Source organism: Equus asinus, chromosome 1 (genome assembly GCF_041296235.1).
Source record: "Equus asinus isolate D_3611 breed Donkey chromosome 1, EquAss-T2T_v2, whole genome shotgun sequence".
Lineage (NCBI taxonomy): Eukaryota > Metazoa > Chordata > Mammalia > Perissodactyla > Equidae > Equus > Equus asinus.
Genome location: NC_091790.1, coordinates 173,530,791 through 173,557,215, shown reverse-complemented (window position 1 = coordinate 173,557,215; position 26,425 = coordinate 173,530,791). Strand labels below are relative to the sequence as shown.

Below are 26,425 nucleotides of genomic sequence, written 5' to 3'. Positions count from 1 at the left end.
TATTTCCTGTCCACTTTATACCTTTTGTCTAATTAAAATTTTTTTCCATGTGGATATATTTTATAAAAAAAAGAAACAAAACGAGACATAACAACATAAAGAATTGAATTGATGCAGGGAACATCTAGGAATGGGCGTAGGTTTTCAAGCAGGAAAATGATGTAATCAGATATATTATATAATTTTGGCAGCTGGTTTTAGATCATAAGGAAGAGTCAATATGGAGAGGGCAGAATTAGGAAGCTAATTGTCAGAATAATCTTGGAATAAGACGTTGAGTAATGACTTCCAAGCCAAGTATAATTTGAGACAATATTCTAAAGCCCACGTGGAGGATCCACATTTTCTTCACATCAGACTATTTAAAAATACGATGATTCAGAGCAATCATAATTTTAAACTTGATATGCCTGCATTAGGGGGAGTCACATTTTTATTCACAGGTTAAATCTCTGTCAATAAAACAATCCAAAAGTAAACATATCCTCAGAGTAAAAGTAGGAGATAGATGTATGAAAGAAAACAATTATAAAGAATATATATTTTTCCTGAATTACAAGTGAATTAAAAAAATGAGTAAGAGCAACGCATGACACATTTTGCATTAGCTTTTTTTTTTTTCTGTGAATCAACCAGGCTCAATGCTAGCAGCTCTGATTTTGAAATTTCTGTCATTTTAAGCATTCGTTTACTAAACTAACAGCATTTCACTAAGTAAGACTAATTCCTCAGAGCGTCCCCTTAGCCCATTAGCTTCCAGACAGTCATCAATTCCTGTGACATGTCTTGGGATGAGATCATTATTATTCTCATTATTATTTTTACCAATTAAGTTCATTTTCAGAAAAAATATCTTTGTAGTTTTAACACTGGATATTTGCTTTCTGAAACAAGTTTTTTCAGTATCTTTGCGAGAGTGATTTCTTGCTTTATCCACGTGTTTCCATAGACCCTTTGGCTACCACCAAAGCGAAGTTAAATTCCCTGTGTTTAATTCTCATAGTCTAACTAAAATTAGAAACAGCTTTGCAGAAGTATCCCGATAGGATATTTTGGTTTCTCTGTAACTTTTCTTTATTGCGACTTCTGAAATAATCTCTGAAGGTCACGCGACTGACTTCAGAAGAGAAGGGCAGGATTTCACAAAGGCTCTGAATTTGGCATTCTTGTTTACAAGGACTGTTGCCCCTGATGAATAAGGTGGTGCTTTAGTCACAGTGCTACAGGAGGGAGGGCCCAGTGTGACTCTAATGGAAAGAGCAGATGTCCCTGGAGCACAGTGACAAACGTCAAAGTGAGGGCTTTGGCTGGCAGGGAGCGGTGTGGCCATTACCACTTTCCAGTGCTTTTAGGATGGGAGACAGAAAGAACACTCATAAAACAACTGTGAAAATTATAAACAACCAAGAGAGGTAAGTGAAATATGGTGCTTAAAAATTCCAAGCTGCCCAATAAAATAGGAACTGAGATTACAGATCCCATGGACCATAATGGGGAACACAAATGGTTTGGGGAGTCAGCAAAAAACAGTTCTGACATGTTTGGATGCCAAAGATTTTTAAAGTTGATCTCTTTCGGCCTGGTAAAATTTTATGCATTTTTGTCGTTCCAGCCCAGAGATCTACGGATTAGTGGATGTTTCTGCCAGCTTGGAACTCATGTGGTGAAAAGAATGTACACATGTGACAGTGAAAAAGTGAATGCATAAAGACAAAGGGCTTATTTTCAAGAAAAGGATAAAAATTAATTATCATAGTAATCCGGATCCAGTGCTTCAAAATAATGTTAAGAGTTTAAATTAAAAATTTCTCTTTAAGCATCCTAAATATGGCCATTTTCAGCTTGGAGTTGCTTCTTTCATGCTGTCTAGTTTTCAGAATGCCTAATCAGGTAGCATTTAACTGCCCAGGACAATAGGACCTGAGCCCTATTCTAAATTGGTCTATATGAGGAGCTAGCCCTTTGTTAAAAAATAATAATAAAGGATTAGGAGTTATTTGGATGTTTGGATCTACACTTTTTATTGATAAGAAGGAAAACACATTCATCAGAATAGCTCAGAAGCATGCAAGGAGAGAAGGGAGAAGACAGAAGTTCCTCCTGTTTCCAGCATTTGTTAAATATTTGCCTTGGAGCCAACACAGTACTCGCTGGCTGACAGAACAGTAAGTCCTATTAATGATGGGCTCTTCATTACCGTAGATATGCTTTTGCAATTTTCCTAGATTTCTGCTCCAGGGTCACATGGTAAGTCAATAGTAGTTATAAACCTCTCAGCGTGGTGATCGATACCTTTGGCTGACGTAATCTAGACCTCTGGTGTAATTTACAACAGAGGACAGTTTGGGCAAGCCTTTGTTTTATTACCTTCAATTCACCAACTGAAATATTTCACTGGTTTATGACTGAAGTTATTTCCAATTTTTGATAGATAGGGAATTGAGATAGTCCTGAAGAAAAACGTTAAGTATGAAGAGGAAAAACATTTCATGGGATGAAAAGCAATGCATTTCTTCCTTTGGGGCATAATGTCTGCATACCTATCTCCTGAAATTGTCTAAAGCGCCACAAGAGTGAATCGTGTCTGTGCAGTTACCTGGGTATGTCTGGTCCTAGTCATCCAGATGGATTACAACATTAATGAAGTTTTCCTTATCTTCAAACACACACCATATAACTAAAACAATATTGTATTTAGTCTACTTTTTCCTGAATCTGAATGATCATTAACCATGCATGTGAGTCAAACAAGCAACAGTAATAATCTCTAGACATGAATACTGAGGATTGTGACTCCTGTCATTGTGCCTTCATGCAACTTTCCTATAATTTAGGTGGATTCTTCCTTTCCATGTCTGTTGTGGATCCTAGGTCTGAAGGCTAAACCAGAAAAAAGGAAACTAGTTATCAGAGATGTGATTAAAGGAACAGTAGGAAGTTTGGAGAAAGAAGAAGGGATGGCGGTATTCTTCAGGTGTCCTGCACTAAGAGGAAAGGTGCCACCATCTTGTCACCCTTGTCATCCCCCACCCGCATTGCCATATCAATACTCAAGGATGAGGTGGAAATACTACTGCATAAAGCAGCTATGAGGTGAAGGATGGGTAAAGGATTTGGATTAAAACATCTGTAAGGTCGCTTTCAGGCTTAATTTCCCTTTCAATCAACCACAGGCTAACTTTAGATGGGCTCTTATTGTCTGAGACTGAAGATAATAATAATATCACAATTATTGAGCAACTATGGTGTGCAGGTGCCTTTACATACTAGTTTTTTGTCCTCAAAAAACCTTATGAAGTAAGTAGAATTAACCTAGTTGACAGAGGGAGGAATTTAGGTAGAGAGAGGTGCAGTATTTTGCCCAAAGTCAGTCAGAACTTGATCTATTTGCCCAAGAAGCTTCACTTTGGTATGTTTAAACTGTGATGCCCTCCCTGATTTCAAAGTATATTACAAAACTGCCGGAATCAAAATAGTATGATATTGACATAAAAACAGACACATAGATCAATGGAACAGAACAGAGAGTCCAGAAATAAACCCACACATATATGGTCGATTAATTTATGTCAAAGGAACCAAGAACATACAATGGAGAAAGCTCAGTCTTTTCAATAAATGGTGTTGGGAAAACGGGACAGTCACATGCAAAAGAATGAAACTGGACCACTATCTTATACTATACACAAAAATGAACTCGAAATGGATCAAAGACTTAAATGTAACACCTAAAACCGTAAAACTCCTAGAAGAAAACATAGGCGGTAAGCATCTTGACATAGGGCTTGGTGATGATTTTTTGAATCTGACACCAAAAACAAAGGCAACAAAAGCAAAAATAGCTGGCACTACATCAAACCAAAAAGCTTCTGCATAGCAAAGGACCCATCAACAAAATGAAAAGGCAACATACTGAATGGGAGAAAATATTTATGAATAACATATCTGATAAGGAGTTATAGCCATAATATCTAAAGAACTTATATAACACAATAGCAAAAAATCAAATAATCCAATTAAAAAATGGGCAGAAGATCTGAATAGACATTTTCCCAAAGAAGACATATAGATGGCCAACAGGTACATGAAACGATGCTCAACATCACTAATTATCACGGATACGCAAACTGAAACCACAATGAGATATTACCTCACATCTGTTACAATGGCAATTATCAAAAGAACAAGAAATAACAAGTACTGGCGAGAATGTGGAGTAAAGGGAACCCTTGTGCACTGTTGGTGAGAATGTAAATTAGTGCAGCTACCATGGAAAATGGAATGGCAGTTCCTCAAAAACTCAAAAATTGAGGGGTTGGCCCCATGGCCTAGTGATTACGTTTGGTGTGCTATGCTTCGGCGGCCTGGGTTTGGTTCCTGGGTGTGGACCTACACCACTCATTGGCAGCCATACTGTGGTGGTGACCCACATACGAAATAGAGGAAGAATGGCACAGATGTTAGCTCAGGGAAAATCTTCCTCAGCAAAAAATAAAAAATAAAAAATTGAACTACCATATGATCCAGCAATTCTACTCCTGGGTATCTATCCAAAGAAAATGAAAACATTAACTTAAAAGGCTATATGACCCCTATGTTCACTGCAGCACTATTTATAATAGTCAGGATATGGAAACAAATGTACAATGATGGATGAATGGATGAAGAAAATGTGGTATATATATATATATACAATGGAATATTATTCAACCACAAAAAAGAAGGAAATCTTGCCAGTTGTGACGACATGGACAGACCTCGAGGGCTTTATGCTAAGTGAAATAAGTCAGAGAAAGACAAATACCATACGATCTCACTTATATGTGGAATCTAAAACAAAAAACAAAAACACAAAAAACCAAGCTCATAGATACAGAGAAGATAATGGTGGTAGTCAGAGAGGAGGATGGAGGGTGGGAGAAATGAGTGGAGGGAGTCAAAAGGTACAAACTTCCAGTTATAAACTGTGAAGCCTCTTCAAGAGAGTTTACAAATGTAAGAAATGATAATTCTAACACTCACTATTGCAGTAATTTTGTTTGTCTCTTTCATTAAATTCCTTGGGGTGGGAGGGACTATTCATTCTTCAGTCTTCATTGCCTAGAACAGTGCCTGACATATGTAGATGCTCAATAAATATTAATTGAATTAAATGAATACTAATCAATTTCTTTTACATAATGCTAACTGGTTTCCTGAACTAAACTGGGTCAATCAACAATGGGAGAAGTCAGCATTCAAACATTTAATTTGCTCTACAGGTTTTATATCCCTTCCTCATTTTTTTTTTTTTTAAAGATTGGTACCTGAGCTAGCAACTGTTGCCAACCTTTTCTTATTTTTTTTATTCTTCTCCCCAAAGCTCCCCAGTACATAGTTGTGTATTCTAGTTGTGAGTGCCTCTGGTTGTGGCACATGGGACGCCACCTCAGCGTGGCCTGATGAGTGGTGCCATGTCCGTGCCCAGGATCTGAACTGGTGAAACCCTGGGCCGCTGAAGGGGAGCGTGTGAACTTAACCACTCAGCCACGGGGCCGGCCCCTATATCCCTTCCTCATATTTCTTTATGATGCAATCTGCTGTCTAGGTCAGAAAGAGCAAAAACACAATGGATGCCTACATTGTGAAGTGAAAGATCCTGTGTTGATTAAAAATTCAGAGCATCAAGCAAAACTTTGCAAAAGGATATCTTTTTATCCCTCTCTCCCTAGAAAGGTACACCCCCCCCCCCAACAGTGTTCAAAAAATATCATGGGAGCTACATAGGTAATAACCGTATCTGTGGTGGTTTAAAGTGGATGATTGAGGATAAGAAAATTCTGTTTCAGTTCAGCAATTGTCTGAGAATCTATGTGCCAGACATGAGGGATATAAAGATACAGGTTCTTGTCCTTCAGAGGCACAGGGTCTGACTGAACTTCCGATGGAAATGCATCTCTTGGCCAGGAGGCAGTCTGGCTGGGTACAAGGGTTGAATTCTCTCTCAATAAAGAATCAGCCCCCATTGTATTTTGTAAGCACCAGTTTAAACTTGGGTTGTTCTTTTTTTATCAGATTGCTCCAAAGTGCCACATGATTCTCAGATGACGGAAATATCACCTCTGCGTTCTCTTACCATTACAAGAATATTCATGGAGACAGCCTGAAGGTAGTTGCTCTTGTAACCGGGGGCTCTTGAACAGTGGGAACCTGTATAGATGGAAAGGGTAGTTTTAAGGGGGTAAGAAGGCCTCTTTCCTCCAACTTTCAACTAGGTATTTCTATGCTAACTGTGGGGTTGCAGCTCTGTTGTCATATCTTCTGGTTCACGGATGCACTTTGCTGGAGCCACGTGCCCTAGCAGTTGAAAGATTGTCAGAGAAATGCAAGTAATTTGGCAACTCAGGGCCAAATTAGAAACCCAAAGGCTTCCAGAGATTCAGGGATGCAAATTAGTTTAGCTGCTCATGCATTAACTTGACTAAGGTTCTCATAAATGGACCATCTTGAAGCAGCCAGGTGAAATCAATCTTAGACATCCTGTGTCATTATGTAAAAGCAGGCAATCAAGCATGACTAGCAATAACCAACTCTTAGTATACAAGATGATACAGCACTTAATTTTAATTGTATGATTTATCAAAACAACAACTATTAACATACAAAGTACCATTCAGCTCAAATGCAGGTATCGGCAGTGACAAGTATCTAATTCTTAGAAGAATCACTTATTCCCACAATCTGTCCAGACACATTAATCTAAGGACATGTTTATAAATAGCAAACATGATTTTCACATTGCAGCTTTCTCAAACATATGTACACAGGTGTGTAGTCTTGTTGATGGGTTGTTTCCATAAGTTCTTTCTATACTTGATGCATTGATTCTCCTGACATTGGTAGAGATAGTTATTTCTTTCTGCGGAGTAGATTTTTTTTTCGTCATCCACCATTTACAATACTCTGTGAATTAGTATCACTCTTTACACTTTTGAAATATAGTAACATTTGAATGGGAATATCTCTGCAGTACAATTCTTTGTGTCTGCTGGTAAGTTCCACCAATGTGAAAGAGCTTTTGGTTGTGATCACTCTCTTGCAACAATAGCCCAATTCTACTATTGGGTTTTAGTGTAACGCATTCTCTTTATAGCTTGCTGTGTTAACCCTTGGCTTCAAGTCCTGGTGATGTAATGAGGGTGGGGTGTACTGGCAATCAGTAGATTTCCTTATCATTATTTACAGCCATTTGAAACCATGCTGTTACTAGTCCAAGTCTGACATACCTTTTCTGAAATGTTCACAGTGCAGTATTTTTGTGGCCTAACGAAAATTTTCTTATATCATTAAAAATAAACATTTTTATAAAAATATAATACTTTAAATGTTTACATTGACAAAACCAGTTAGAGTATCCTGTGCCACATGCACCATACAGTAGTAAGCACAAAGTCCCACAGAACAAAACATCACAAAAGTCCTGCCCAGAGTAACTGTTCATCCTGGCGAAATGGCCAGAACTTTCAATTGCTTTTTTTTCCCCTAAAATGTGTTTTGCTTAACACAAAATATACCCTAATGCAAAACAGGACTCCCCAAAAGCTTTATTGTCTCCAACTGTTTTGGGGATAGGAAGTTGCCACTGAGAAAGAGGCTAATATTCCAGGCCATTGATCATTTCTTTGCCCTATATGAGAGCTGTTTTTGGAACCAATGAACCTTTTAGTCAGATGTATTCTGCTTTAAAAACATGCTGAATTACCTTAGACACACTTATCATCACAAATTACTTATCTTATTTGCAGAGACGTCATTTAAAAAAAATATAGACAAAACATCTAAATGTCCACATTCATTAGATCAGAATAGCATCATTCTCAAACAGTTGATTTTCAAACGACAACTAAATATTCCATTGTGACTAAGCTATTTTATGAAAACCTTCTTCATGTCATCTATGTACAATATGTAAATATCCCTATTAATTTATAAACACATTTCATGTCCTGTTGTTTTGAAATGTTGACTGTGTTGCCTATGGATATTTCTCCCATAAGAGGAATGTGTATGCAAAAATTTAAAAGAGAATGTTTGCCTAATGGGCAAATGACAACATCAGTAATAAAAAATGTTAGAGACCATACAATATATAAAAGTTCTTTGAAACGCTTTAATTCTAAACGAGCGGCCTGGTCCTGGGGCTGCCATATATGTCCTGGACACTACCGCTTCTTTTGAATTTTCCGTGATCAAGAAGTCCTCAAAATTCATCGCCTCAGTTCCTCATGTGAAATCAGAAGAGATCCCGATTTTCAAAAATTTCAACCCAGAATTCAGGTTTTGGCTTGACTGTGACAGGAGTGTCATCATAGCTGCAGTGTTGCCATTGGACACTGGCCTGGGGGACAAAGCTTCTGGCTCTGATGCTTTGTCAGATGAGAAATTCCTTAGAATCCAGTTATTTTAAATAACAATATAAGGTCCTATAATAGTGCAATTTTGGCAGAAGCAAAAAATATCTGGTGGCCTTTCAGTGGCCAGGCAGTGAAAAAACATTGGACAAAGGGTGGACTGTTGTTTGGACAGTTCTGTGATGTTTCTCAGAAGGGGGCCAGTGGTGTACCCATCCATCATGTATCTACCTCGCCATCAACGTTATCTTGTGATGACAACAGAGAAGGATATGGAGCAACACATTTCACATTCACATAAGTAGCGTTCACATGGACGTAGTGCTCCCCGATGAAAGTAGAGAATATCGCTGATATCCTGGAGACCAGTTCAGAAAAGGATGGGCGCAGTTCAGCTTTAGGGTGCCAGCATTTTAGCATCACTTCATACCTGTTTCAGAAAGGAAGAAATGCTCTGAGAGACCCTTTGAAGGCAAGCATTTCTGCAAAAGTAAAGAACATAAGAGCTATAGAGGATTCTGTCAGAATTTCTACTTACAAGGGATCTGGGCAGTACTCTGGTTGTAAGAGCCTTCTGCCTTGCAACAAGTAAACTGTTATATCAAAGGTGTTGACATCGGGATAAGGTGGTGCTCCTCTTGTCATCAGCTCCCAGAGGAGCACGCCAAAGGACCACTAGTCAAACAAGGGAAGGGAGAGTCCATGTGAGAGGAGTTTGACTGTACAAATGTGAAAGGTGATCAGTAGGTCTTAATAACTAAAACTTGGCTTAGAATATTCAGTACTATTGCTGTTTCGGGCAAAAATTTCCTTAAAGGCAGTTAGTAAACTATACTTTTTATGACTTGTTTAAAGTAGAATTGGATAAAGTTTAGAGCACAAGTAAATGTAAAGTTTTCAAAAAGACTGTCTGAAGTCCACAGGATGAGGAAGATTTCGTCTGTAGTTAGTGGAGTATGAACTTCAAGTTCTCTCTTATGGATCAAAGCATTAACATGTTTCTATACTTCTCTTTTCCAATCTTTCTCTTTTCTATCCTTCTCTTTTCACCACAATTTTAGATTATTAGTAAAAGAAGAAGACAAATAAGCCTTGCAAAATTTAAATTTGTGGGATTTCACAAATGAATGTAAATAGTCTTTAAGAAACGTAAGGTATCTAAAAGTTAATGTTAAAAGATCTAAGTCAGTATAAGTAAAAATCCATATTAAAAACAGAAGTTATAAAACTGCTAGGCAGCAAGTCTCTCGACTGAAAACTAATTTCAATACAATAACTGTAATTTGAGAATGTTAAAGTAGGAGATTAGTATAAAACGGTTGTATCAGTACTTCATAGGAAGACCGCAGGGACACCAGGAAGTTAAGAGACTTTCTAAAAATTCCTCAATAAATGTGAATTCACACTAGGATAAACATTTAAGAGTTCTTGACTCTTGGGTCTTGCTTGGTCTACTAAACTGCACTAAATACGCAATTTCTTGATTTAAAACACTAGGAATAGATCAGGTCATACACATTATCTCCCCCTGGACGTGTGCCACGGTGATAATGACACAATGAGGGTAAGTCAGCATGTGTGGGTCACGCCAGGGCAGAGGACCCAGGCAGTCAGCTCTTGCTTAGCCAACACTTCCAGGACACTCATGGACTGAGAAGCCTATGGGGGGAGAAAGAGGCTCTGAGAAAAAAGAAGCTTGGAGGGGAAGGAGAATGCAGACCAGACAGGTGGAGTAGGAAAACCCTGAGAAGGAAGTGTAGCTCGTAATATGCAGCGGGAAGGAAAATAAAGCATGTCCTTGAACCTTGCGATCAACCGAAAGAAAGAAACCAGACACTGTAGTTGTTGATACAAATCTCCCTTAATGGCTCTTTCCCTTTGCCCAAGTGCAAGAACCCTTTAAGACTGCCTTGACCCAAATTGAGGAAACAAACTCTTTCCCAGGTGGGAACTAGGTAACTTTGCTGTCTTCCGCAGCCTTTCAAAATCAAAGTTTTCAAAGCTTGAAAATCCTAGGAGTCACTTCTGACAACTTCATTGTGTTAACCTTCAAGTTCCAGAATTTGCATTAAAATTTAAATCAATTTAACAAGCATCTAGTGAACCTTGATTAGGTTACTGTCCAAGTTAGGTTACTGTCCAAGTTATTGGATAGGCCCCAAAGCTGATTTAACAGGGCTAAGAGTATTGTGCAACTAACTGACACATAAAACAGTAAGATATCATAACTGTAATATAGAGCAATAACAGAAAAGAGGTACAAATGTGGAAAGTCAAAGAGATAACAGTGGGGTAATGAGAAAGGCTTTAGGAAGAAAGTCACAGTACAGTGGGTCTTGAAGAACAGGGAGAATTTGTTTAATAGGTACATGCACTGTGAGGGCAGAAAGAGCATTCTGGATGGAGGCAGTGGGCCTAGGGGTGAGAGTACTCGTGTTTTTTTGAACTGTCAGGACAACAGGTCACTCTGATTGACGTGTGCAGTACATGAAAGGACGGCAGACAGATAAGGTTGAAACAGGACCATGCTGTGGACGTTTGTGAATGTTGAAAGTGGGTTAAACTGAAATCGATGGGACGTGACTGGAGTTGAGCTCCAGGACATTGCATTTGTATACACTACGCTTTAGACAAATAGGGGAGGTGATCCACAGTACGGAGACCAGTCAGGAGGCTTCTGAACAAGAACAGGTGAGAGGTGCTACTGCACACTGGCAACCTGGAACCCCGAGACTGAACCCAGAATTAGGGGGGTGGGAGAGAGTATGTATCATACAATGAGCTGAGCACAGGCATCATGCCCTTTAAAAAAATGATTATCTTGGGGTCAGCTCCATAGTGTAGTGGTTAAGACCAGCATGCTCCACTTTGGTGGCCGAGGTTCACAGGTTTGGATCCCAGGAGTGGACCCACACCAGCCATTCAGCCATGCTGTGGCAGTGACCCACATACAAAATAGAGGAAGACTGGCACAGATGTTAGCTCACAGTAAAAAAACAAAATGGAAGACTGGCAACAGATGTTAGCTCAGAGTGAATCTTCCTCACCAAAAAAAAAATGTTTTATTTAATCCTTATAACAACTCTGTAATGTAATTGGTTTTGTAGATGCTTTAAGGATGAGGAAACCAAAGTTCTGCGAGGCTGATTACTTGTCTGGGATCAGGTCTCCCTAAATGCCTAGGCTATAAGTTTGTCTGGAGGCAAATTCACAAAAAAGGGGGGAGAGTTGCATAAGTTTCTGAGGAACTATAGGATTTGAGCAATAACTGGGTATCAGAGGAGGGTTGGAGGACTCGAGGGACTGGAGACGTGAGAGGGAGGCAGTTTCCGGGAAAAGCACAGTACTGTCTGCATTCCAAACTCCCCTTAACAGCTTTGCACTGACAGGATGGGGAGGGGTGAGGAGATGAAGGAGAATGATGACGACCAAGAAGGGTGGGGAGGGTGGGGGAAGACAGAAAGAGAGAGAGAAAGAAGAAGGAGTAGGAAGAGGAGGAGGGGAGGGAGGGAGGGAGGAGGAGGGGAGAGGGAGAAAGAAAGAGGGAAGAGAAGGGGTGGGAGAGAGAGAGGGAGAGGGGGTGTACAATGCATGTGCATTAGGAATGAGGGAAACAAGTCAATTTTAGTTTCAAGATAGGAGAGCTCTGCCATTCATGCTTACTGTGGGAACGGTTAAGCCTTTTTGAACATCTGAGCACCAGCAGTAAGCTCATCTAAAGAATCACTGCCTAACTTTATCAAAGGTGAAGACCAAAGCAGTGACTAGATGTGAGAGAGTGTTATAAGCTATAAACAATGATAGAAAGGGACACTGCTGAGGCAAGCAGGGAATAGAGACAGCCAAATGTGAGCATTCAGAAGTAGGTAAACTGAGATACAAGACAATTTGTAGAAAACTACAATTGACTGAAAAAATGGATAACTTAATAACATTTTTCAACTGGTAAACTGATAAAATTTTGAATAAAATTTAAAACTTCTGTTCTTTGAAAGATAACAGTAAAGAAATGAAAAGTCAAGCCACAGACTGGAAAAATATATATGCAAAAACACGTACCTGATAACACATACCTCATATTCAGAATATATGAAGAACTCTTAACAACTCAGTAATAAAAAATAACCCAATAAAAAAGTGATTTTCTAAAATTTATTTATTTTAGAAAATAAATTCTAAAACAAAAAAAATGGACAAAAGATTTGAGTAGACATTTCACTAAAGGAAGTATAAAGATGGCAAATAAACACATGAAAAGATACTCAACATCATTGGTCATTTGGGAAATACAGATTAAAGAGAAAATGAGACAGCACTACAACCTATTGGAATGGCTAAAACCTCCAGATTGACAATGCCAAGTGCTGGTGAGGATGCTAAACAACCAGAACTCTTATATATTACTGTTAGGAATATAAAATGATACAGCCCCTGTCGAAAACAGTTGGTAGTTTCTCATAAAATTAAACATACACTTATCTTATTACCCAGTAATCCTACTTCTAGGTATTTATCCAAAAGAAATAAAAAATTATGTTCACATGAAAACCTTTAAGAAAATACTATAGAAGTAATAATTACATATAAGCAATTTCCTAAAACTGGAAAGAACCCAAATGTCCTTCAAATGGCGAATGGATAAGCAAAATGTGGGACATCTGTACAATGGAATACTACTCACAAATAAAAAGGAATGAATTACTCTGCTATAGAAAACAGTATGGAGGGTCCTCAAAAAATTAAAAATAGAAAATAGAATTACCATACGATCCAGCAATCCCATTTCTGAGTATATATTCAAAGGAAATGAAATCAGTGTCTTGAAGAGGTATTTGCACGTCTATTTTCATCGCAACATTATTCACAATAGCCAAGAGATGGAAGCAACCTAAATGTCCATCACCAAATGAATAGATGAAGAAAATGTGGTATATACATACAATGGAATTTATTTAGCCTTAAAAAAGGAAATCTTGTCACATGCTACAACACGGATGAACCTTGAGGGCATTATGCTAAGTAAAATAAGCCAGTCACAAAAAGACAAACTTTACATGATTCCACTTATATGAGGTATCTACAGTATTCAAACTCTTAGAAACAGAAAGTAGAATCGTGGTTGCCAGAGAGGCTGGGAGGAGGAGGAAATGTGGAGTTGTTCAGCGTCCATAGAGTTTGTTTTGCAAGATAAAGAAGTTCGAGAGAGCAGTTGCACAACAATGTGCATAAAGTTAACACTACTGTACCCTACACTTAAAAATGGTTAATAGAAGGACCTACAACTATAATACACAACGATGTACTGAGGGGCTTTGGGGAGAAGAAGAAGGAAAAAAAGAAGATTGGCAACAGATGTTAGCTCAGGTGCCAATCTTTAAAAAAAACAACTCGTTAAGATGGTTGATTTTATGTTATGTGTTTTCTCACCACTAAAACAAAAAGAGGAATAACTACTGATACACTGACGCCACTGATACCACAACATGGATGACTCTCAAAGGCATTATGGTGAGTGAAAGGAGACAGACTTAACGGCTACTTACTGTGATTCCATTTATATGACGTTCTAAAAAGGTAAAACTCTAGAGCCAGAAAACAGACCAGTGGTTTCCAGGTCCCAGGGAGAAGGGAGGAGCGGCTACAAAAGGCACCAGGAAATTTTCTGGGGTGATAGAACTGTTCTATGTCTTGGCTTTGGTGGTGGTGGTCATACAACTATATGCATTCTTCACAACTTGAAGAACTGGACACTAAAAAGGGTGAAGAGCCGTTATATTGCACAATGGAGATGCCATTAATGGAAATAAAGAAGTGAGGAATTGACAGTTGGCAGGAAGGAATTTGACTTTGAACATGGTAAATTTGTGAGGCTGAGGAAAACATCCAGAAAGAGAGGTTGAAAGGTGACTGGTGATGGGAATGGTTGAAATTGTTGAGGCTGGCTGACACCTGAAAACCAAAATCCTGGGGGACAGTTGTATGATGTGGGATGTGAAAGAAGGAAGAGAAGCTGTCAAGGGTAAAGAAAACACAACCAAGAAGCAGGAGGAAAACCAGATGGTGCAGAGTCCCAGAAACCAAAGAAGGAGGACATTTCAAGAAGGAAGGAGTGGTTGACAATGTTAAATGCTGCAGAATGCTGAAGCAGTATGAAAAAGCCAGCTGGTTGAACAACTGAGAAGTCAATACTGACTTTAATGGAAGCATTTGTGCTAAGTGTGAAACACTGTACAATACTGGGTTTGAGTAACTGCAAGTATAGTGGCACTCCCATTTTTTCTGAATGAGTTTCAAGAGTATTCAGACTTTAGCTGAACTCCTTCTGAGTATTTGTGAAAAAGCGGACCTTTCTACAAGCAGGCAAGTTTTTGTTTGTAGGTTTCAACATATATAGAGCTTATTACATGCTTTTGGAAATGTTCCATGTCAACATTCAAAAGACTGTGCTATCCTGGAAATGAAACTTCACGCAAATTTATCCTTGCAATCAATAACCATTTGCCAAAGCAGCACTGTGCAGGGATTACCCAGTTTCACCCCTTATGTAATATAATATAGTGTCTTTTAATGAGAGGAAGAGAGACACAGTACTTCATTTCTACAGAAGCCTCTGTAAATTTCCAGTCAAGTATTTGAGTGATAGTTGCTATGTGAGAAGTGCTGGCCTCCGTACTCTGTGAGTATATTGGTGGAGGTAGGGGTGTGTTTGTGGGGTTGTCAAAAAGCTCAGAATCTCAACTCTTGCCTTGAACAGCCAAAATTTCATCAGGCTCTTTTTGTTTTGTCTTGTTTTAACAGCTTTGCTGAGGTATAATTTATATATCATAAAATTTGCCAATTGTAAGTATATAGGTGATGATGTAAATTTACATAGTTGTGCAATGATCATCACAATTCAGTTTTAGATCAATTCCAACATCCCAGAAAGTTCCCTCATGCCCATTTATAGTCAATCTTCACTCCCACTCTCAGTCCTAGGCGACCACTGATCTGTTTTCCGTCTCTACAGTTTTGTCTCTTTCTAGAAATTTCATTTAAATGGAATCATTTAACACGTAATCTTTTGAGTCTGTCTTCTGTCACTTGACAAAAAGTTTTTTTTTTTTTTGAGGAAGATTAGCCCTGAGCTAACTGCTGCCAATCCTCCTCTTTTCATTGAGGAAGACTGGCCCTGAGCTAACATCCATGTCCATCTTCCTCTACTTTATATGTGGGACACCTGCCACGGCATGGCTTGACAAGCAGTGCGTAGGTCCACCCGGGATCCGGGCTGGTGAACCCCAGGCCGCCAAAGCAGAACGCGTGCACTTAACCGCTGCGCCACTGGGCTGGCCCCGACATAGAGTTTTTAAGGTTTATCCATGTTGTAGCATGCATCAATAGCTCCTTTATATCACTGAATGGTATTGTTCCATTGTATAGATGTACCACGTTTGGTTTATCCATTCACCAGTTGAAGGACATTAGGATTGCTACTGGTTTTTGGTTACTATGAATACTACTACTCTGAACACTGATGTACAAGTCTTTGTGTGAGCATATGTTTTCATATTCTTATTAGTTAGCTATTCATGTATCTCTTTAGTAAAATATCTATTTAAATCTTTTGTCTATTTTTTAAAATGGAGTTGTCTTCTTTCTGAGTTGTAAGAGTTGGATCTGGTTCTTAATGGTAGACTGACAGTCAAGTCTGGGTGAAATGTAGGTTCTTGGAAGATGGGTTAATTCTCCCTATCTTATGCCTTCACCTGCCACAATCACTAACACGTCCCCAGCCTAACTCTCTAGTACCCACTTCTTTGATTTTTTTCAGAGTCTTTCAGGATCAGAATCCCAGGCATTAAGCTCTAACATGTGCTATCACATCCTCGTCCATCCTGAAGTCTCAGTCGTTCACCACATCCTGTGTCACACTTGTTTATTGAAGATAAACTCCCAGTCACCCTCAACTTATTCTCTTTCTCCCCCACTTCCTCAGGAACTGAAATTCTGCTTTCACTGGAAGACTAAAATATCTTTGAAACTCTTACCAACAGGGGCCACACCTCTCCCTCTTGCTAACTCCCAGGGAGGAGGGTAGATGACTTCTCGCTTCCCAACGCTGCCCTCAGATCCCTGTGCCCTGTTCTCTCTCAACGGCCGGCAACCCTTTCTCTATTGAGGCCTATGCCCTCCATTAACATTATTTTCTGTCCGTCTTTTTGCTGATACCACTGTTTACACTTTTTCCCTTTTCAGTTGTTATCCTCAAGGACTGAAAGATTCATGTTTCTCTACCTCCACACATCACAATCCTCTTGACTTGCGACATGCAACAGAATAAGTGTACTCTTAATTCAACTCAATACCCAGGCTCCTCGGCACACTCTAGACCTCGAAGTCACTCAGCTTCCAAGATCCTTCTTGTGCAGTGAGTAGCACTGGACCCTGTTGATCATATCTCATTTCTTATCGAAACTTTCTCTTCCTCTGCCTTTCATGATGGTCTCTTCTCCTGACTCTCCTACCTCTGCTTTTCTCCCTCACTTCATATATGTAGGTTCTCCTGAATAATTGTTTTTGGACTCTCAAAACCCTACTTCTAGCCTTGACCTCTGCTATGGACTGAACTGTGTCTCCTCCACCCCCAATGCAAACGCTGAAACTCTAACTCCCAGTGTGATGGTATTAGGAGGTGGGGCCTCTGGGAGGTAACTGGGTTTAGATGAGGTCATGACGGTGGGGCCCTCATGATGGGATTAGTGCCCTTTTAAGAACAGACACCAGAAAGCTTGCTCTTGCTGTCTCCCCCATGTGAGGACACAGGGAGAAGGCGGCCGTGTGCAAACCAGGAAGAAAGCTCTCACCAGAACCTGACCATGTTGGCACCCTCATCTCACACTTCCAGCCTCTGGAACTGTGAGAAATAAACGTCTATTGTTTAAGCCACCCAGTCTACGGTATTTTGTTACGGCAGCCCAAGTTGACCAAGACAACCAAAGAGGTTGTACAGACTACAGACGCACATTTCCATCTGCCTAACAGACTTCTCTGCCCGGACGTTCTACTCCCAAGTCAAACTCACCACGTTCAAGGCTCAGCTGGTATTTTTCTTCCTAAACTGGCTTCTGTTCTCCTGCTTCACATACTTGTTATTGCACCAGTATATAACTTGCTCTTCTTTGACTTTTATCAATTTCTTGCTAAATATTGTTAATTCTACCTCTGAGATGCCTCTCTTTCCATCTCTTTTCCATTCTCACAGCCTCTCTATTATTTCAAGTTCTACCTCTCACTTCGTCTTCCTGCATCCACTCCTCTCAGAACATCTTACGGAATGAAGAAAGACTGTAATCTGATCACACTTTAATGTTTCCATACGGCCGGAGAATAAATTCCAGACTTGCTAGTTTGCTAAGGACTTCTATGATCTAGTATGAATATATTTTCCTCAATTTACTCTCATAACTTCCCTCTGCGCCTTCTGTTTTTGCCCAATCATCCACTGCTTACTATTTCCTCAGAACTTTAAAGAAGCAGATACTTCCCTGCCCCTCTGCCTCATGTGGATTGGTATTTCTTATTTCGTTGCTCATTCCATCCTCCGTTAAGGCCCATTTCAAGCACCACCTCCTCCACCGGGTGGAAGGGCAGAGCAGTGGCTCTGGCTGCTCAGGTGAGCACTACCCTTAGTGCTTAGGTGCATGCCTTCTGAAGCTTGTTCTATGAGAGAAGGATGACCTCTGCAGATAAAGGAGAGCATGTTTCTAGCTAGGTGCAGGGATCATGCCTTCACTGCTAGACCTGTCTGTTATAGCTTCCAGATTTCTCACAGTGAATTCCTGCCCGCCTTGAGCTATGAGTGGCTGGACTAATCCCAGTCTACTTTATGTGACAGTTATTGATGGGCATGCCTTCTCTTCCCTGCTGAGCCAAAGCTCCTGGAGGACACGGTTCATGCCTGGTTCAGCTCTGGGCTTCCCAAGCACCTAGCCTGGTGCCCTGCTAGACAAATGTTTTTGAATAAATAAAGGGATTCATGAAACCATACTATGGGTACCTATTAGACAATCAAGCTCATTTTTACTTATGAAGAAAACTGAGATTAGTGGTGAAGGTTTCCTTTTTTAAAAAATTAGCCATAAAACTACTAAAAATGTGGGGTATGAAAGTAAAAGAGGAGAAGGTTCGGGAATGATCAATACGTTACCACATCTGACTTGGTGGTAAACTTCTGAGTTTGCAGACTCTCTAAAGCCATCCACTTCACAGGCAGTTTTGCACCTGTTTTGTTGTGCACACTATAGTATTCTTTATCATACATGTCTCTGGCAAGCCCAAAATCAGCAACCTTGACAGTGAATTTTTCATCCAGCCTACAGAAAAAAACAAAAGTTATTACTGGTGGCTGAAATAGAATAATTTACAGCAATGCTGAATATCTATTGATTAGAACAAGCGACTTCAGTATTTGAAATCCATAACTTCTGCAGGAAGGGCTTCATTGGGCCTCCATTGACTAACACTAAACTACAATGGACTTCTTGAATAAAAATGCTTTACATTTACATTACAAATTAAACAGGCCAAAGAAAGAGATTACGAATGATATGGCATAAGAGAATCCTTTTTTCTTTAAAGTATGCTTTTTGGTGAGGAAGCTTGGCCCCAAGCTAACATCTGTTGCCAATCTTACTCTTTTTTTTTTTTTCTCCCTAAAGCCTCAGTACATAGTTGAATATCCTGGTTGTAGGTCATTCTAGTTCTTCTATGTGGGATGCCGCCACAGCATGGCTTGATGAGCAGTGCACAGGTCTGCACCCAGGACCCAAACTGGCGAATCCTGGGCCACCGAAGCAGAGAGTGCAAACCCAACCACTCGGCCATGGGGCCAGCTCCAGAGAATCCTTTATGCTTTAACATAGATCTGGAGACGTAGTAAAAGTGGTCCCCCTCTCAGCTTTCCTTTGTGGCTAAATCAAGTACGCCAACTGACTACCCAAAACAATTGCCAATCTCCCCTTGTCAGCTTATTAGCAATACTCAGTTTCATGAGGGAGATATGACAGGTGACTGTTATTTCACTTTTTCATTCTCAAATGGTCTAGATTAGAACATAAAACTCATATATCCCACCACTGAGGTAACAGAGAAATAGGATCCGTCGTAAAGCTTCTAAGAAAAACAGCAAGGTTCGACAACAATCAATTTCCGCTATCTGAGGCTACGTATCTTTTGTTTAAGCTGGCTTTTATGTTGTTACCTTGACCAAAACCAAGGTAGGAAATTAATAGCACAGCTCTTTCCTTCACACATACCCTAAGTCATGAATCAGTGCTGTGCAGGGGAAAAGCACTGAATCAATTACAAATTGTTGACTGTTGTATTAGACAGCCCAGGCAGCCAGACACAAATAAAGTTCTTTGTATATTCATTCCCAGATACCATTTTTGGTAGGGCTTCTGCAGGCTGACTTCAAATCCACTCTGGGAAGTTATACTATGTTGGTATTTGTGTCACCAGCCCTCTCCTTTTCACTGGAAAATGCTGAATATCAAATTCTCCTTCTCAAATACTAATGCAGTGTGAAACCACAAGATTGGGGGCTACCGGTGGGAAGGAAAAGAAAAGCAAAAGCACACAACAGCTGTTTAAGACCCCCTCTGGAGAGTCCCTTTTAAATTCTCCATTTGATAAAGACTGAAAGTCCCACCTACATCCCCAGTTCTCATATACCGATTAACACGGTAACGGAAACGAAGGACTTTTGCATAAGAAGAGAAAACATCCTCACTAGGCTTGAACAGTGGGAAACAGATTCCTCCTTGTCACTCAGTTTGCACTGTGGGCACAGAGATTCTCATACTTACATACAGTTTCTTGCAGCCAAGTCTCTGTGGACAAACTTTTTGCTTGCAAGATATTTCATGCCTTTGGCTACTTGAAGACCAAAGCCAATAAGATCTTTTACAGTTGGGTTCTGTAATCAAAGAGAATTGGAAACATAAACTAAACACCCACTCTTCTAGCTATGATCTCAGAATTCTGAAGCATTTATAAGAGTTATCTTGTTTCACATAATAACTTGTGCCCTGTTGATGGCTGCAATCATTTATTAAGTACCTATTGTTTGCAAAGCACCAGGCTACATGTTTTTATAAATTCTGGCTAACTCTTACACATTTCTGTAAGGCGGGTGATACAGGTTCCATTTTCCAGATGGGAAAATAGAGGTGTTTTAAAATGTAGGTTTTATTATTATTATTCAGGTATGGTGAGGCCAACAGATGGGAGACAAATGCCACTGAAAAGATAGTTTGTTACTTGCAATTCCTAAGAGGAGGGAGCATGCCACGGCACTGGGGTTGGTTAGGAGGCAGAGAGAGCGAGGGGAAAACAGGTTGGAGCCTTTATTGTGATTTGTGTGGGAAGGAATGGGCGAGGCAGGGTGAGCAGGTTTAGGATTAGCTCGTCTGAACGATTTCAGCAGGCTCTGGGTGTAGGGCCTGTCCTTGTTGTGGTACCTGGCCCTGAAGTGACTGGGGCAAGGGAACAGTGGCCCAGAGTGAGCGCACCCTTTAAAGGTGGTGGCTGGGGTATGGGCTCTGGACTGGTTGGTTTGCTTAGGAAAGCCCTGTTCTTTGAAGGTGACTTGCTTATTGTCTCTGGGAATTTGCTAGTCCTGGGAGGGGCCATCCGTCCCTGCTCAGCAAGGCCCCACAGGTCAGAGCATCAGATACACATGGTTAATACAGGAAGTTCAGAGAGAAATAAATCACCCCAAACCACTCAGACGGTAAGTGGCAGAGTTAGGATTTTAACCTAAATTTGTTAGGCTCTAAAGCCCACGCTGTAGTGAAGCCAATCCTATCAGAAGCCCTCTTACTGGTACTAAAGCACCAGCCCACAACTCCAGTGGCCCGGACCCACATAGAGAACAGGAAATCTCATTCTCCAGAAACTCCATCCTCAAAACTGGGTGGACAGAGGAATGCCTTTAGTAACTATATCTGAAATCACATAGATGTCACTGTGGCCCTACTGGCACCTGGTCCTTAAGAAAAGAGTATCTCTTCTTCAGCAGCCACTGTGGAGTTTGTGAACCCATGAGGCAGGCGATGGGGACCCTGCAAGGAGGGCTGCAGCCCCCTTCACGCACACAGCATGTGGAGCGGCCAGTTCCTTGCGTGTCAGGCTTCTCTTTAGGACATGCCTGTGCATGGTTGTAGCAAGTACAGACTCCTCAGACTAGAAAGAAAAGGTCAAGGTACTGGATAATAGGAAACCCCTATCACGCTTTAATCCTGGGCAGTAACATCCGAGAGAAGGCAGCACAGCCAACCAGAGGAACTCATCAGGGTAACGACAAGAGTTAAAGTGGAAAAGTGGGATTTGTTAGAGCAGCTCTGTGCTCTGTAAGGTAAATCTGTCTTACCTGCAAAATTCACTACCAGGGGGTATTTTATTCTTTTGGCTGAACACAAGATATTTCTTTACCATCTTAGAGCTTATTTCCTCTGAGAACCTGACCCCATGTTTATGAAGTTGTTTTTGATCCAGAGTAAAGTTACTCTGTTAACTACCACGGAGGCCTGGACGCAGGAGCCAAGAAGGGGCGTGAGGCCATCTGTGACTTCAGTTCTGGGGACTCCTTTCTCTTCCCTCCCTGCCCTGGCCTGGCCATTGCTTGCCCACCCCTTAGGTCCTGGCACAAATGTCACTCAGAAACTCTCATTTGCAAGAACCTCTTTTATAACCCTGATCTCATTCATTCAACAAATATTTACTGAGAGTCCATGTACCGAATACTATGTTAAGTGTTAGAGCTACAGCAGTGAACAAAATACATGAAAATTCCTACTCTCATGAGTTGCATTCTAATGGGATGTGTGTGTATGTGAGCATGCATATAGTGCTATTTTTTGGGGGAAGGGGGAGGAAGATTGGCCCTGAGCTAACATCTGTTGCCAATCCTTCTCTTTTTGCTTGAGGAAGATTAGCTCTGAGCTAACATCTGTGCCAGTCTTCCTCTACTTTGCCTGCAGCTCCTCCTGCCCATGGGTCCTGTCCCCATGCCTGCAGCTCCTCCTGCCCATGGGTCCTGTCCCCATGCCTGCAGCTCCTCCTGCCCATGGGTCCTGTCCCCATGCTGCAGCTCTTCCTGCCCATGGGCCCTATCCCCATGCTACTCCATGCTATTTTCTGAATAAAGGAGCACTACTGCCAGACCTTGAGAGTCCAAGAAATCTTTCTTTCGACTCCTTGACTCACCGAGCCTGCATCAAGATGATGGTAAGAGTGATGGAGAAAAATACAGCAAGGGAGAGGAAACAGACAGAAGGCATGGGGGTGGGGTGGGTCAGCTGCAATTTAGAAAGTTCAGGGAAGGCTCATTTTGAAGATGACATTAGGGCAAAAGGCTGAAGTTGGTGAATAAGTGAGATACGTGGATATTCTGGGGAAGAGTGTTCTAGGCAGCAGGAACAGCAAGTGCAAAGTCCTGAGGCAGGAGACCAGGTGGCAAGTTTTAGAAATAGTAAAGGACTCATTTGTAATTAGTTCTTCAATGTCTTTCCTTCTAGAGTTAAAACTCCACGTGGGCTGAGGCTCATTCTGCCTCTGTTTCCTGTGCTATGCAGTTTCTGGCATATAGCAGGCACTCAAACATGACTAAATGTACCTATCAGGGGGATGGTAGAGCAAGGTTGTTTGCAGGGCGGGTGAATCACTGCCCCCAGGAAATCCTTCTAGATATCACTATCTTCCCACTGGGATAGAGGATTTTGAAGTAAAAGCGAACTGAATTGGTCTTTTACATGTGAATGGTGCCAACGTTTTACATGCACTTCTTCAGCTAAAAGCTTTTAAAAAGGTTCAAAATAAGGCACATCCTGGAAGGCTGGCTGGCTTCCAAGCTTGGTAATACACTTACGTGGGTCTCATTTCTAATGAAATTTCGAAGGTCTCCATGTTTCATGTACGGTAGAACCACCAGTGGAGATCCCTCACTTCGAAGGCAGATTCCCAAGAGCGAGAGAACGTTGGGATGACTAAAATCTTTCATGATGATTCCCTCGGTGAGAAACTGGGAAACTTCTCCTATGTCAGTGATTCCTGAGAAATCCAGCGGTGAAGACATTAAGTTCATTATGGAACAACGAATACTTTATCAAGTTCAGATGGGGCTGGCAATGGAATGTAAAACCATAGGGTGACGTCTTGCCCTGAGGCTTCGTCCTCAGCGTGTTTTTGGGAGTACATCTGGGTAAATGATGTCACCCAGTGCTGCCCCTTCAAGTCACCACCTACACCCACTTCCGTAAGATAGAGTCTAGCAATCAGTTTGTCTCACACGGAAAAAGGCGAGGAAGCCGCTCAGTCCGTTTCTGTACTGATTTTCTAGGGCAGGAGGGGGCAAACTTTTCTAAGGGGCCAGAGAGTAAATATTTTTTGGCGTTATGGGCCCTATGGTCTCTGTTGCAAATACTCAACCCTGCCGTTGTTGTGCAAAAGCAGCCACAGACAACAAGTGGCTGAATCTCAACAAACTTTATTTACGAAAACAGGCGGTGGGGCATGGTTTTCTGATCCCTGGCCTAGGAGGATCTGAAGACTAATTACTGTCATGCGGTCATATGACCACAATGTCATATCTACGTAGACTTTTTTTGGTATAATAGCTTCTAATCACTTCCAGATAGTGATCCTGAGGGCCTGACACTAGTCAGCATCAATGAGGAGTTAACAGCCTTTAATTTATTAATCTGACCAGTACCAGTCTCAGTGACGAGATTCTTTTACAAATGCAATGCATTCTGAGACCTCGAAGTCCATCTGGACTGAATCGAGATCAATGCACACCAGGGTCAGAGAAAGATTTCTTGGTGTTAGGATTGTTCTGAGTACAATTGGCAGTGGTGCTCTCTCATGAGGCCAATTTACTGACAATCATACTTAATCCATCACACTTTCTAGCTGGGTTTCATAGACACTGTTCTTTTAATTACCTCGTGGTCAGACTTCCAACAAAATCAACCATATAGAGCACTGCTCAGCATGGAGATTTATGTAAAAAAAAAGGCTGAAAGAGTTCTGGCAAACGTATCTTTCAGGAAAATCTTCTTCTCGTGCATTTAAAGCTTATTAATGCCAATATAAATTTGTAATATAGCTGGTTAACATTTTTCAGTCTGCTGCAAATTATAAGCAGAAATTTAGAAAAGGCAAGCACACTGACTTTATATGTGAGACCTGTCAGCAAAGGTGGAGCCAGGAAAACTAGCTGAGGAGTCCACTGGGTTGTATGAGAGAGTAATTTATGCCTGGTCATCATTAAAGACTTAGTTTATGTTTGGAAGCATTCCCTGTTTCTTAAATGGAGAATGCCTTCCATTTAAAAAAGATTTTCTCAATAAATGCTAAAATGTTTTAAAATGTTCTAGCATTAAAAGGGGGGGGGAGTGAGTTTCACTTGTTTAGGAAGTTTATTTATGTGGAATACCTCATTCCCCAAAAATGCGGATAAATGAGGTATTACCACATTTACGGTTTTTTAATTTTCTGCCAGCATAGTTTTCTCCTGTTTGTCTTATTTCATTTTTTTTCTTTTTAATGAAAGTTGTGGTTAAAAAATAATTATAGTAATGCCTCTGGGTAAAATGAGTCATTACTACTGTATCTGCCAACATGCTTCCAATAGTTTCCATAAATGTCACTTGCAAAACAAATATCATAAGCCAAACATAGTTAAATGATGCTCAGCTCATCCAAGAACCTCATTTCTCCCTCACTCTTACTTATGAGGGCTCTGACGAAAATTTCTGAGGAAATATTTCAATAAGAATTTAGACCAAAAAATTTTCAGGATTAGATACACAGTTCCAGCAGTCGCTGATTTTTCCAAAAGGGATAGTGTAAATCAACTTTCTTTCTTTCTTTTTTTTTTGCTGAGGAAGATTTGCCCTGAGCTAACATCCACTGCCAATCTTCCTCTTTTTGTACGTGAGCTGCTGCCACAGGATGGCCACTGACAGACAAGTGGTGTAGATCTGTGCCTGGCAACTGAATCTGGGCCACTGAAGCAGAGCACAGAACTTAACCACAGGCCACAAGGCTGGTCCTAAATCAACATTTTATTATGAACTATTGACTAGTTTGCAAACCACAAAAGTGTAGTCCACCATTAAATAAAACATCACTTACTATTCAAGGATTTCACAGCACAGTGAATTTTCTTGTCATCATTGTCCAACAAAGTCCCATGATATACACACCCAAAATGTCCTACATGAAAGAGGGAACTTGATTAGTGCTGCATTACTTTTAATTGTGCAATAATTGTTTATCAAGTCCTTCATGATCTTCATTTCCTTTTTTTCCTACATGGCAAAAAAGTGCATTGTTTCTTCTACTTCTGAATACTACCACTGTGTGTGTGTGAATATACTAGATGTAAGACATTGTACCCAAAGGCATAAGCAATATGATTATTTAATACATGGTAAAAAATTTAGGTGACATAACTGTTATTAAAGGCTAATATAATAAAACATTCAACCATAGTGGAACCACTGAAAACAGGAGTAACATCTGCCTCATAAAAGAAATCTATATTTTTAAGGATCAGTCAAATAATACCTTTTAAACATGAAAATAAAGTTTGATCCACATGAAGAAATGCAATTAAATAAGTTCCCTATATTCCAATAAACTGAAACGAAATAAAAAGGTTACCATTAGAAGTAAGATGAGCATTACAGAATAAGGATTTCCCCCCTTAGTCACCGGTTAACACATAATCCAGGTTGGCAGAAACTAAGAGGCCCAAGTGAAGCAAATTCACTCTGAATCATTTTGTCTAGTTCTCTCTGGCTTTAGCCACATCACTTTCCCAATGGTGGCCTTTCATCCAGTGGCAGTAATTTTCCCCAGAGGTGCCAAACGTCTGATGGCTGTGTAAGTCACTCACTAATTAATGCATCTAGCCTCCGGGACTCCCTGAGTGCCTAGTAGGTGAGTCTCAGGCGAGAGTCTCCCCTCTTGTAATGCAAAGATGA

The 26,425-nt window shown here is 40.5% G+C and overlaps 1 protein-coding gene across 2 annotated transcripts in view; it reads right to left on the bottom strand.

Moving 5' to 3' along the window:
• Positions 1-6,578: 6,578 nt before the first annotated feature.
• The window catches only part of MET (MET proto-oncogene, receptor tyrosine kinase), a 112,363-nt gene continuing 92,516 nt past the window's right edge, over positions 6,579-26,425 (bottom strand). For both annotated transcript variants that reach the window (XM_014838330.3, XM_070512237.1), the window contains 6 exons: positions 25,572-25,652; positions 23,302-23,483; positions 20,240-20,349; positions 18,580-18,745; positions 8,929-9,065; positions 6,579-8,820 (listed from right to left, as the gene is read on the bottom strand). In XM_014838330.3, coding sequence (XP_014693816.3) covers positions 8,610-8,820; positions 8,929-9,065; positions 18,580-18,745; positions 20,240-20,349; positions 23,302-23,483; positions 25,572-25,652 — 887 coding nt within the window. In that variant the 3' untranslated portion in view covers positions 6,579-8,609. The remainder of the gene's footprint in view (positions 8,821-8,928; positions 9,066-18,579; positions 18,746-20,239; positions 20,350-23,301; positions 23,484-25,571; positions 25,653-26,425) is intronic.